At 49.4% G+C, this 13,378-nt stretch overlaps 1 protein-coding gene across 7 annotated transcripts in view; it reads left to right on the top strand.

Annotated features, from left to right (window-relative positions):
• The window catches only part of LOC123738880 (centrosomal protein of 192 kDa), a 90,860-nt gene that overhangs the window by 42,237 nt on the left and 35,245 nt on the right, over positions 1-13,378 (top strand). For 6 of the 7 annotated variants that reach the window (XM_082972706.1, XM_082972705.1, XM_082972709.1 and 3 more), the window contains 8 exons: positions 1,275-1,400; positions 4,349-4,489; positions 4,590-4,653; positions 4,903-5,042; positions 5,240-5,332; positions 9,140-9,258; positions 9,618-9,821; positions 10,792-10,882. In XM_082972706.1, the coding sequence (XP_082828832.1) occupies positions 1,275-1,400; positions 4,349-4,489; positions 4,590-4,653; positions 4,903-5,042; positions 5,240-5,332; positions 9,140-9,258; positions 9,618-9,821; positions 10,792-10,882 (978 nt within the window). The remainder of the gene's footprint in view (positions 1-1,274; positions 1,401-4,348; positions 4,490-4,589; positions 4,654-4,902; positions 5,043-5,239; positions 5,333-9,139; positions 9,259-9,617; positions 9,822-10,791; positions 10,883-13,378) is intronic. The other variant, XM_082972708.1, reaches the window with a different exon arrangement.

The following is a 13,378-nucleotide window of genomic DNA, read 5'->3' as shown; positions in this document are numbered from 1 at the left end:
TTCTGGGTGGGTTCTCCACTGGAACACATTATATTCTGGGTGGGTTCTCCACTGGAACACATTATATTCTGGGTGGGTTCTCCACTGGAACACATTATATTCTGGGTGGGTTCTCCACTGGAACACATTATATTCTGGGTGGGTTCTCCACTGGAACACATTATATTCTGGGTGGGTTCTCCACTGGAACACATTATATTCTGGGTGGGTTCTCCACTGGAACACATTATATTCTGGGTGGGTTCTCCACTGGAACACATTATATTCTGGGTGGGTTCTCCACTGGAACACATTATATTCTGGGTGGGTTCTCCACTGGAACACATTATATTCTGGGTGGGTTCTCCACTGGAACACATTATATTCTGGGTGGGTTCTCCACTGGAACACATTATATTCTGGGTGGGTTCTCCACTGGAACACATTATATTCTGGGTGGGTTCTCCACTGGAACACATTATATTCTGGGTGGGTTCTCCACTGGAACACATTATATTCTGGGTGGGTTCTCCACTGGAACACATTATATTCTGGGTGGGTTCTCCACTGGAACACATTATATTCTGGGTGGGTTCTCCACTGGAACACATTATATTCTGGGTGGGTTCTCCACTGGAACACATTATATTCTGGGTGGGTTCTCCACTGGAACACATTATATTCTGGGTGGGTTCTCCACTGGAACACATTATATTCTGGGTGGGTTCTCCACTGGAACACATTATATTCTGGGTGGGTTCTCCACTGGAACACATTATATTCTGGGTGGGTTCTCCACTGGAACACATTATATTCTGGGTGGGTTCTCCACTGGAACACATTATATTCTGGGTGGGTTCTCCACTGGAACACATTATATTCTGGGTGGGTTCTCCACTGGAACACATTATATTCTGGGTGGGTTCTCCACTGGAACACATTATATTCTGGGTGGGTTCTCCACTGGAACACATTATATTCTGGGTGGGTTCTCCACTGGAACACATTATATTCTGGGTGGGTTCTCCACTGGAACACATTATATTCTGGGTGGGTTCTCCACTGGAACACATTATATTCTGGGTGGGTTCTCCACTGGAACACATTATATTCTGGGTGGGTTCTCCACTGGAACACATTATATTCTGGGTGGGTTCTCCACTGGAACACATTATATTCTGGGTGGGTTCTCCACTGGAACACATTATATTCTGGGTGGGTTCTCCACTGGAACACATTATATTCTGGGTGGGTTCTCCACTGGAACACATTATATTCTGGGTTCTCCTCTCCAGGTGGATGTAGGGAAGTGTGGCGTTCTGGACTTTGGGGACCTGGCAGGTGGCTGTGCCAAAGCTCTGCCTCTGAAGCTGCTGAACAGGACTCATGCTACCGTTCCTATTCGACTGGTTATCAGTGCTGTAAGACAATGCTATGCACTACATTACCATACAATACAATGCTATGCACTACATTACCATACAATACAATGCTATGCACTACATTACCATACAATACAATGCTATGCACAACATTACCATACAATACAATGCTATGCACTACATTACCATACAATACAATGCTATGCACTACATTACCGTGCAATGCAATGCTATGCACTACATTACCATACAATACAATGCTATGCACTACATTACCATACAATACAATGCTATGCACTACATTACCATACAATACAATGCTATGCACCACATTACCATACAATACAATGCTATGCACTACATTACCGTACAATACAATGCTATGCACTACATTACCGTACAATACAATGCTATGCACTACATTACCGTACAATACAATGCTATGCACTACATTACCGTACAATACAATGCTATGCACTACATTACCGTACAATACAATGCTATGCACTACATTACCGTACAATACAATGCTATGCACTACATTACCGTACAATACAATGCTATGCACTACATTACCGTACAATACAATGCTATGCACTACATTACCGTACAATACAATGCTATGCACTACATTACCGTACAATACAATGCTATGCACTACATTACCGTACAATGCTATGCACTACATTACCGTACAATGCTATGCACTACATTACCGTACAATACAATGCTATGCACTACATTACCGTACAATACAATGCTATGCACTACATTACCATACAATACAATGCTATGCACTACATTACCATACAATACAATGCTATGCACTACATTACCATACAATACAATGCTATGCACTACATTACCATACCATACAATGCTATGCACTACATTACCATACCATACAATGCTATGCACTACATTACCATACAATACAATGCTATGCACTACATTACCATACAATACAATGCTATGCACTACATTACCATACAATACAATGCTATGCACTACATTACCATACAATACAATGCTATGCACTACATTACCATACAATACAATGCTATGCACTACATTACCATACAATACAATGCTATGCACTACATTACTATGCAGTACAGTACAATGCTATGCACTACATTACTATGCAGTACAGTACAATGCTATGCACTACATTACTATGCAGTACAGTACAATGCTATGCACTACATTACTATGCAGTACAGTACAATGCTATGCACTACATTACTATGCAGTACAGTACAATGCTATGCACTACATTACTATGCAGTACAGTACAATGCTATGCACTACATTGCGATGCAGTACAGTGCAGCAACAGACAATAACTAATGTTGTATAGGTCATTACTCTTCTGTCTGAGTTGTGCAGAACTTTGTCATGCAGGCCTCATTTTCAACAGCCATGGCCCTCGATGTCCCGTCGCGTGGCCGTCCGTAATGCTACCTAAAAAAATAAATGTATTTTCCTTTCAGCCGAAGTGTCCGTTGTTCCCTTTGGCTGAGTATAATAATTCTAATTCCCAGCTCTGTCACTTATCGCCGTTCTTATTACCGTAATTTCCGGACTATTGAGCGCACCTGAATATAAGCCGCACCCACTGAATTAAAAAAATATATATATTATTTTGAACACAAATAAGCCAGGCTGTCGTCCGGGGCTCGGTGTGCCAGGCTGTCTCCCGGTGTGCCAGGCTGTCTCCCGGTGTGCCAGGCTGTCTCCCGGGGCTCGGCGCGCCAGGCTGTCTCCCGGTGCGCCAGGCTGTCTCCCGGGGCTCGGTGCGCCAGGCTGTCTCCCGGTGCGCCAGGCTGTCTCCCGGGGCTCGGTGTGCCAGGCTGTCTCCCGGGGCTCGGTGTGCCAGGCTGTCTCCCGGGGCTCGGTGTGCCAGGCTGTCTCCCGGGGCTCGGTGTGCCAGGCTGTCTCCCGGGGCTCGGTGCGCCAGGCTGTCTCCCGGTGCGCCAGGCTGTCTCCCGGGGCTCGGTGCGCCAGGCTGTCTCCCGGTGTGCCAGGCTGTCTCCCGGGGCTCGGTGTGCCAGGCTGTCTCCCGGGGCTCGGTGTGCCAGGCTGTCTCCCGGTGCGCCAGGCTGTCTCCCGGGGCTCGGTGTGCCAGGCTGTCTCCCGGGGCTCGGTGTGCCAGGCTGTCTCCCGGGGCTCGGTGTGCCAGGCTGTCTCCCGGGGCTCGGTGTGCCAGGCTGTCTCCCGGGGCTCGGTGTGCCAGGCTGTCTCCCGGTGTGCCAGGCTGTCTCCCGGTGCGCCAGGCTGTCTCCCGGTGCGCCAGGCTGTCTCCCGGTGCGCCAGGCTGTCTCCCGGTGCGCCAGGCTGTCTCCCGGGGCTCGGTGTGCCAGGCTGTCTCCCGGGGCTCGGTGTGCCAGGCTGTCTCCCGGGGCTCGGTGCGCCAGGCTGTCTCCTACGCTTTGATCATTCATTATCTTTACACATTTACATACACCTATGTTTTAACAGAAAAGCTAGTGTTTTTTTTGGATTTTCAAATCACTTTAATTGGCTATTTTGGTTAAATGGCGTCGTTGCCCCGGGCAGATGGCGTCGTTGCCCCGGGCAGATGGCGTCGTTGCCCCGGGCAGATTGGGCACCTCCAAATGGCCTTGCCCCTAAAAAATCCTGAAATTCCAGGTCTGATGTCATCTGTGTCTGTGTCGAACCAAACAACGAGCCTCACTAACCCACAGTGAAGGAGCCCGCAAACTTGCCTGTATTATACTTGACCACAGAGTTTGCTTTGAGGGCACACCTGACACGAATGCCTTTCTCTCCACCTCCATGCCCCAGACTGGGGGGGGGGGGGGGGAGGATTCTGGACAGTACGGCAGCACAATGTTTGGCATTCACATTTAGCCTTTAATCTAAACATCTTTTGTTACTTCAAAAGCACTTTGATTTTTGTTAAAATATTTGGTTTATACAAGCACACGTTGATAGATATGGTCTCTGTGACGTCGTGTTTCTAGAACGCCACGGCCTGGCGCTGCTTCACTTTCTCCAAGAGTCCCGTTGCCATGACAGCTGAGGGCTTGCTGCAGGCGGGGACTCTGACCTCACTGGCCGCTCCGTCCGTCATGAACCACGTGATGCACGCCAGCTACGGAGAGGTGAGTGAACCTGGACCCGCCAGGTCGTCTCCAGTGGCTTCAATAGTCGAGTCGTTTCTGAGGGATGTTTCTGGAATGTTGTTTTTGTGTTGTCTTTCAGAATCCAGAGAGCTTCATGGTTTGGGTTCACTTCCACGCTCCACAGAAGTACCAGTCCTGTTCAGGTATGGCCCCCTGTCCTGTTCGGGTACGGGGGCCCCCTGGCCTGTTCGGGTACGGGGGCCCCCTGGCCCGTTCGGGTACGGGGGCCCCCTGGCCCGTTCGGGTACGGGGGCCCCCTGGCCCGTTCGGGTACGGGGGCCCCCTGGCCCGTTCGGGTACGGGGGCCCCCTGGCCTTGCTCCATGAATATTAATACACAAGATGCCCTTCAGCCACCAGTCACAGCTGTTTGTCATGTCTGATGTCATACAGGTGCTCTCGGTCCAGCGGATGAATACAGTGCACGGGTGGACATCGAGGTGGACTGTCCGGGCCCCAGTCATGTGATCAGGAGCGTCCCTCTCAGAGCCAGGTCCGGAACGGCCAGAGTACACGCCCCTAAAGACCTCCAGGTAGGAACTGACCCGTCGCTCCGCTGACATGAGACTAGTCTTTCCGTTCCCGGGTTTAACTGGGAAACCAGTGGGTTCTATTGCCTTTTCTAACACATTCCATATTACAGTTGGGCTTGACCTTCTGTGATAGGTTGATCTTTCTGTAATTCTTTTCTCATATATATTTTTTTTTGGTGGGGGGGGGGGGGGGGCAGACTGTTAACCTCTCGGCAGCGATTGGTCAGTCCAGCGAGCAGACTCTGCCTCTGAAGAACGCAGGCAACATTGATGTTCAGCTGAAACTCAAGGTATTCTGTCCCTTTTACTTCCCTGTTTGATCTGTGGTTTAATAAGCCTGGGGGATGGGTTGGCATTGTGGTTTAATAAGCCTGGGGGATGGGTTGGCATTGGGGTTTAATAAGCCTGGGGGATGGGTTGGCATTGGGGTTTAATAAGCCTGGGGGATGGGTTGGCATTGGGGTTTAATAAGCCTGGGGGATGGGTTGGCATTGTGGGTTTAATAAGCCTGGGGGATGGGTTGGCATTGGGGTTTAATAAGCCTGGGGATGTGTTGACATTGTGTTATAATAAGCCTGGGGATGTGTTGACATTGTGTTATAATAAGCCTGGGGATGTGTTGACATTGTGTTATAATAAGCCTGGGGATGGGTTGGCATTGGGGTTTAATAAGCCTGGGGATGTGTTGACATTGTGTTATAATAAGCCTGGGGATGTGTTGACATTGTGTTATAATAAGCCTGGGGATGTGTTGACATTGTGTTATAATAAGCCTGGGGATGTGTTGACATTGTGTTATAATAAGCCTGGGGATGTGTTGGCATTGGGGTTTAATAAGCCTGGGGGATGTGTTGACATTGTGTTATAATAAGCCTGGGGGATGTGTTGGCATTGGGGTTTAATAAGCCTGGGGGATGTGTTGGCATTGTGGTTTAATAAGCCTGGGGATGTGTTGGCATTGGGGTTTAATAAGCCTGGGGGATGGGTTGGCATTGTGTTTATAATAAGCCTGGGGGATGTGTTGGCATTGTGTTTATAATAAGCCTGGGGATGTGTTGGCATTGGGGTTTAATAAGCCTGGGGGATGTGTTGGCATTGGGGTTTAATAAGCCTTGGGGTTGTGTTGGCATTGTGTTTATAATAAGCCTGGGGGATGTGGTGGCATTGTGTTTATAATAAGCCTGGGGGATGTGGTGGCATTGTGTTTATAATAAGCCTGGGGGATGTGGTGGCATTGTGTTTATAATAACCCTGGGGGATGTGTTGGCATTGTGTTTATAATAAGCCTGGGGGATGTGTTGGCATTGTGTTTATAATAAGCCTGGGGGATGTGTTGGCATTGTGTTTATAATAAGCCTGGGGGATGTGTTGGCATTGTGTTTATAATAAGCCTGGGGGATGTGTTGGCATTGTGTTTATAATAAGCCTGGGGGATGTGTTGGCATTGTGTTTATAATAAGCCTGGGGGATGTGTTGGCATTGTGTTTATAATAAGCCTGGGGGATGTGTTGGCATTGTGTTTATAATAAGCCTGGGGGATGTGTTGGCATTGTGTTTATAATAAGCCTGGGGGATGTGTTGGCATTGTGGTTTAATAAGCCTGGGGGATGTGTTGGCATTGTGTTTATAATAAGCCTGGGGGATGTGTTGGCATTGTGTTTATAATAAGCCTGGGGGATGTGTTGGCATTGTGTTTATAATAAGCCTGGGGGATGTGTTGGCATTGTGTTTATAATAAGCCTGGGGGATGTGTTGGCATTGTGTTTATAATAAGCCTGGGGGATGTGTTGGCATTGTTATAATAAGCCTGGGGGATGTGTTGGCATTGTGTTTATAATAAGCCTGGGGGATGTGTTGGCATTGTGGTTTAATAAGCCTGGGGGATGTGTTGACATTGTGTTATAATAAGCCTGGGGGATGTGTTGGCATTGTGTTTATAATAAGCCTGGGGGATGTGTTGGCATTGTGGTTTAATAAGCCTGGGGGATGTGTTGGCATTGTGTTTATAATAAGCCTGGGGGATGTGTTGGCATTGTGTTTATAATATGCCTGGGGGATGTGTTGGCATTGTGGTTTAATAAGCCTGGGGATGTGTTGACATTGTGGGTTTAATAAGCCTGGGGGATGTGTTGGCATTGTGGGTTTAATAAGCCTGGGGGATGTGTTGGCATTGTGGGTTTAATAAGCCTGGGGGATGTGTTGGCATTGTGTTTATAATAACCCTGGGGGTTGTGTTGGCATTGTGGTTTAATAAGCCTGGGGGATGGGTTGGCATTGTGGTTTAATAAGCCTGGGGGATGTGTTGGCATTGTGGTTTAATAAGCCTGGGGGATGTGTTGGCATTGTGGTTTAATAAGCCTGGGGATGTGTTGGCATTGTGGTTTAATAAGCCTGGGGGATGGGTTGGCATTGTGGTTTAATAAGCCTGGGGGATGTGTTGGCATTGTGGTTTAATAAGCCTGGGGGATGTGTTGGCATTGTGGTTTAATAAGCCTGGGGGATGGGTTGGCATTGTGGTTTTAATAAGCCTGGGGGGGATGTGTTGGCATTGTGGTTTAATAAGCCTGGGGGGGATGTGTTGGCATTGTGTTTATAATAAGCCTGGGGTTATGTGTTGGCATTGTGGTTTAATAAGCCTGGGGGGGATGTGTTGGCATTGTGGTTTAATAAGCCTGGGGGGGATGTGTTGGCATTGTGGTTTTAATAAGCCTGGGGGGGATGTGTTGGCATTGTGGGTTTAATAAGCCTGGGGTTATGTGTTGGCATTGTGGTTTAATAAGCCTGGGGGTTGTGTTGGCATTGTGTTTATAATAAGCCTGGGGGATGTGTTGGCATTGTGTTTATAATAAGCCTGGGGGATGTGTTGGCATTGGGGTTTATAATAAGCCTGGGGGATGTGTTGGCATTGTGTTTATAATAAGCCTGGGGGATGTGTTGGCATTGTGTTTATAATAAGCCTGGGGGATGTGTTGGCATTGTGTTTATAATAAGCCTGGGGGATGTGTTGGCATTGGGGTTTATAATAAGCCTGGGGGATGTGTTGGCATTGTGTTTATAATAAGCCTGGGGGATGTGTTGGCATTGTGTTTATAATAAGCCTGGGGGATGTGTTGGCATTGGGGTTTATAATAAGCCTGGGGGATGTGTTGGCATTGTGTTTATAATATGCCTGGGGGATGTGTTGGCATTGTGTTTATAATAAGCCTGGGGGATGTGTTGGCATTGTGTTTATAATAAGCCTGGGGGATGTGTTGGCATTGTGTTTATAATAAGCCTGGGGGATGTGTTGGCATTGTGGTTTAATAAGCCTGGGGGATGTGTTGGCATTGGGGTTTATAATAAGCCTGGGGGATGTGTTGGCATTGTGTTTATAATAAGCCTGGGGGATGTGTTGGCATTGTGTTTATAATAAGCCTGGGGGATGTGTTGGCATTGTGTTTATAATAAGCCTGGGGGATGTGTTGGCATTGTGTTTATAATAAGCCTGGGGGATGTGTTGGCATTGTGTTTATAATAAGCCTGGGGGATGTGTTGGCATTGTGTTTATAATAAGCCTGGGGGATGTGTTGGCTATGGCCTCCTGGGTGGTGCTGACTGACTATGGCCTCCTGGGTGGTGCTGACTGACTATGGCCTCCTGGGTGGTGCTGACTGACTATGGCCTCCTGGGTGGTGCTGACTGACTATGGCCTCCTGGGTGGTGCTGACTGACTATGGCCTCCTGGGTGGTGCTGACTGACTATGGCCTCCTGGGTGGTGCTGATATGACCTCCTGGGTGGTGCTGGGTGGTGTTGATATGACCTGCTGGGTGGTGCTGGGTGGTGTTATGACCTGCTGGGTGGTGTTGATATTGCCCCCTGGGTGGTGCTGGGTGGTGTTGATTGACCTGCTGGGTGGTGTTGATATGACCTCCTGGGCGGTGCTGGGTGGTGTTGATATGACCTGCTGGGTGGTGCTGGGTGGTGTTGATATGACCTGCTGGGTGGTGCTGGGTGGTGTTTATATGGCTTCCTGGGTGGTGCTGGGTGGTGTTGATATGACCTCCTGGGTGGTGCTGGGTGGTGTTGATTGACCTCCTGGGTGGTTCTCGTCTTCAGAACAGCGGTGGTGATGACTGTTTCTCTGTGAGTCCTGAGGAGCTGTGTCTGCGTGCCGGGGAGGAGCAAGGCATTGTGGTCTCGTTCACCTCTCAGGGCGGCAGGAAGGACCGAGAGAGGTACTTTTCATTTATTTTATTTATTTAAAATTTACACACTTCAGTGTTCTGACCATCTGGCCTTGTGGAAATCCTTCTACATTACTCAGTGTTCTGGCCTTGTGGAAAGCCTTCTACATTACTCAGTGTTCTGGCCTTGTGGAAATCCTTCTACATTACTCAGTGTTCTGGCCTCGTGGAAAGCCTTGTACATTACTCAGTGTTGTACTTCAGAGTGTAATCGATCGGATGCTCTTGGATTCTTGTTCCGGCAGCTCAAGACTTTTCCCTGTGTTTTCGTTCTGTGTCCCTTTTGTGTTTTCATGCTACTTCCTGTTCTGAGGGTTTTTTTTTTTTCTTCCTGTGTTTGTCCTCTCCAGTGTCCTGACCATCCTGGTGCTGCCGTCTGGTCCCCAGTACGAGGTGGTGCTGAAGGGACAGGTGGTACCAGAGGAGAGGGGTAACCCTGCTGCCGTACCCGGTCCTGCCTCTGCCCTGGGCTTGCTGCCCCCCAGTGAGGTGCCTCCCATCCTCTCAAACAAGCAGTTGGTGGCCTGGGGAGGGGTCACGCTGGGCAGGGCTGTGTAAGGAACATTTTCTAGACTCTTCCGTGTTGGTCATAATGATTCACCCGTATGTAGTTGCTACCTAGTGGCGCAGCGGTCGAAGGCACTGCAAGAGGCGTCACTACGGTCCCTGGTTCGACTCCGGGCTGTATCATATCCGGACGTGATTGGGAGTGCCACAGGGCGACGCACAATTGGCCCAGCGTCGTCCGGGTTTGGCCGTAATTGTAAATAAGAATTTGTTCTGAACTGTCTTGCCTGGTTAAATATGTTTTTTAAATCTTGTGTTTTGAACATGGATACAAAGCTGTTGAAGAGGGTGATTGGTGTAGCTGTGGAGGTGGTGTAGCTGTGGAGGTGGTGTAGCTGTGGAGGTGGTGTAGCTGTGGAGGTGGTGTAGCTGTGAAGGTGGTGTAGCTGTGAAGGTGGTGTAGCTGTGAAGGTGGTGTAGCTGTGGAGGTGGTGTAGCTGTGGAGGTGGTGTAGCTGTGGAGGTGGTGTAGCTGTGAAGGTGGTGTAGCTGTGAAGGTGGTGTAGCTGTGAAGGTGGTGTAGCTGTGGAGGTGGTGTAGCTGTGGAGGTGGTGTAGCTGTGGAGGTGGTGTAGCTGTGGAGGTGGTGTAGCTGTGGAGGTGGTGTAGCTGTGAAGGTGGTGTAGCTGTGAAGGTGGTGTAGCTGTGAAGGTGGTGTAGCTGTGGTGTAGCTGTGGTGTAGCTGTGAAGGTGGTGTAGCTGTGGTGTAGCTGTGGTGTAGCTGTGGTGTAGCCGTGGTGTAGCCGTGGAGGTGGTGTAGCCGTGGAGGTGGTGGAGGTGGTGTAGCCGGTGTAGCCGTGGTATAGCCGTGGAGGTGGTGTAGCCGGTGGAGGTGGTGTAGCCGGTGGAGGTGGTGGAGCCGTGGAGGTGGTGGAGGTGGTGTAGCCGTGGAGGTGGTGGAGCCGTGGAGGACTTTGTGTAGCTGTTAGAGCTCTGAATGTCCTCCTCTACCTGTACAGACAACAGAAGCTGGTTCTTCGTAACAACTCCCCCAACACAACACACCACCTGCGTCTGCTGATCAGAGGACAAGATCACAGCTGTTTCCAGGTAACAACCAAAACTCCTTAACCTGTCCAGCTACTCTAGACTGCTCCTTAACCTGTCCAGCTACTCTAGACTGCTCTTTAACCTGTCCAGCTACTCTAGACTGCTCCTTAACCTGTCCAGCTACTCTAGACTGCTCTTTAACCTGTCCAGCTACTCTAGACTGCTCCTTAACCTGTCCAGCTACTCTAGACTGCTCCTTAACCTGTCCAGCTACTCTAGACTGCTCCTTAACCTGTCCAGCTACTCTAGACTGCTCCTCAACCTGGCCAGCTACTCTAGACTGCTCCTTAACCTGTCCAGCTACTCTAGACTGCTCTTTAACCTGTCCAGCTACTCTAGACTGCTCCTTAACCTGTCCAGCTACTCTAGACTGCTCCTTAACCTGTCCAGCTACTCTAGACTGCTCCTCAACCTGGCCAGCTACTCTAGACTGCTCCTTAACCTGTCCAGCTACTCTAGACTGCTCTTTAACCTGTCCAGCTACTCTAGACTGCTCCTTAACCTGTCCAGCTACTCTAGACTGCTCCTCAACCTGTCCAGCTACTCTAGACTGCTCCTCAACCTGTCCAGCTACTCTAGACTGCTCTTTAACCTGGCCAGCTACTCTAGACTGCTCTTTAACTTGTCCAGCTACTCTAGACTGCTCCTTAACCTGTCCAGCTACTCTAGACTGCTCCTTAACCTGTCCAGCTACTCTAGACTGCTCCTTAACCTGTCCAGCTACTCTAGACTGCTCTTTAAGCTGTCCAGCTACTCTAGACTGCTCTTTAACCTGTCCAGCTACTCTAGACTGCTCCTTAACCTGTCCAGCTACTCTAGACTGTTCTTTAACCTGTCCAGCTACTCTAGACTGCTCTAACTTGTCCAGCTACTCTAGACTGCTCCTTAACCTGTCCAGCTACTCTAGACTGCTCTTTAACTTGTCCAGCTACTCAAGACTGCTCCTTAACCTGTCCAGCTACTCTAGACTGCTCCTTAACCTGTCCAGCTACTCTAGACTGCTCCTTAACCTGTCCAGCTACTCTAGACTGCTCCTCAACCAGGCCAGCAACTCTAGACTGCTCCTTAACCTGTCCAGCTACTCTAGACTGCTCTTTAACTTGTCCAGCTACTCTAGACTGCTCCTTAACCTGTCCAGCTACTCTAGACTGCTCCTCAACCAGGCCAGCAACTCTAGACTGCTCCTTAACCAGGCCAGCAACTCTAGACTGCTCCTTAACCTGTCCAGCTACTCTAGACTGCTCTTTAACTTGTCCAGCTACTCAAGACTGCTCCTTAACCTGGCCAGCTACTCTAGACTGCTCTTTATCCTGTCCAGCTACTCTAGACTGCTCCTTAACCTGTCCAGCTACTCTAGACTGCTCTTTAACCTGTCCAGCTACTCTAGACTGCTCCTTAACCTGTCCAGCTACTCTAGACTGCTCCTCAACCTGTCCAGCTACTCTAGACTGCTCTTTAACTTGTCCAGCTACTCTAGACTGCTCCTTAACCTGTCCAGCTACTCTAGACTGCTCCTTAACCTGTCCAGCTACTCTAGACTGCTCCTTAACCTGTCCAGCTACTCTAGACTGCTCCTCAACCTGTCCAGCTACTCTAGACTGCTCCTTAACCTGTCCAGCTACTCTAGACTGCTCCTTAACCTGTCCAGCTACTCTAGACTGCTCCTTAACCTGTCCAGCTACTCTAGACTGCTCCTTAACCTGTCCAGCTACTCTAGACTGCTCTTTAACCTGTCCAGCTACTCGACTGCTCTTTAACCTGTCCAGCTACTCGACTGCTCCTTAACCTGTCCAGCTACTCGACTGCTCCTTAACCTGTCCAGCTACTCTAGACTGCTCCTTAACCTGTCCAGCTACTCTAGACTGCTCTTTAACTTGTCCAGCTACTCTAGACTGCTCCTTAACCTGTCCAGCTACTCGACTGCTCTTTAACCTGTCCAGCTACTCTAGACTGCTCTTTAACCTGTCCAGCTACTCTCGACTACTCCTTAACCTGTCCAGCTACTCTCGACTGCTCCTTAACCTGTCCAGCTACTCTAGACTGCTCCTTAACCTGTCCAGCTACTCTAGACTGCTCCTCAACCTGTCCAGCTACTCTAGACTGCTCCTCAACCTGTCCAGCTACTCTAGACTGCTCCTCAACCTGTCCAGCTACTCTTCAGATATCAATCACAATTTATTATTACAGTCATGTCTCATTAACTCCTGGCTCCCCTTCTCTCTCTCTCCTGTCTCTCTGTGGTCTCTCCCTCCCTCTCTCTCTCCCCTTGACTCCCCCTTGTCTCTCCCTCTCTCTCTCTCCCCTTGTCTCTCCCTCTCTCTCTCTCTCCTTGTCTCTCCCTCTCTCTCTCTCCCCTTGTCTCTCCCTCTCTCCCTCTCCCCTTGTCTCTCCCTCTCTCTCTCTCCCCTTGTCTCTCCCTCTCTCTCTCTCCCCTTGTCTCTCCCTCTCGCTCTCTCCCCTTGTCTCTCGCTCTCTCCCCTTGTCTCTCTCCCCTTG

Source organism: Salmo salar, unplaced genomic scaffold, assembly GCF_965601325.2.
Source record: "Salmo salar unplaced genomic scaffold, fSalSal1 ptg000988l, whole genome shotgun sequence".
NCBI lineage: Eukaryota > Metazoa > Chordata > Actinopteri > Salmoniformes > Salmonidae > Salmo > Salmo salar.
The sequence above is the reverse complement of the archived record's forward strand: the minus strand, read 5'-3'. Positions and strand labels throughout refer to the sequence as shown.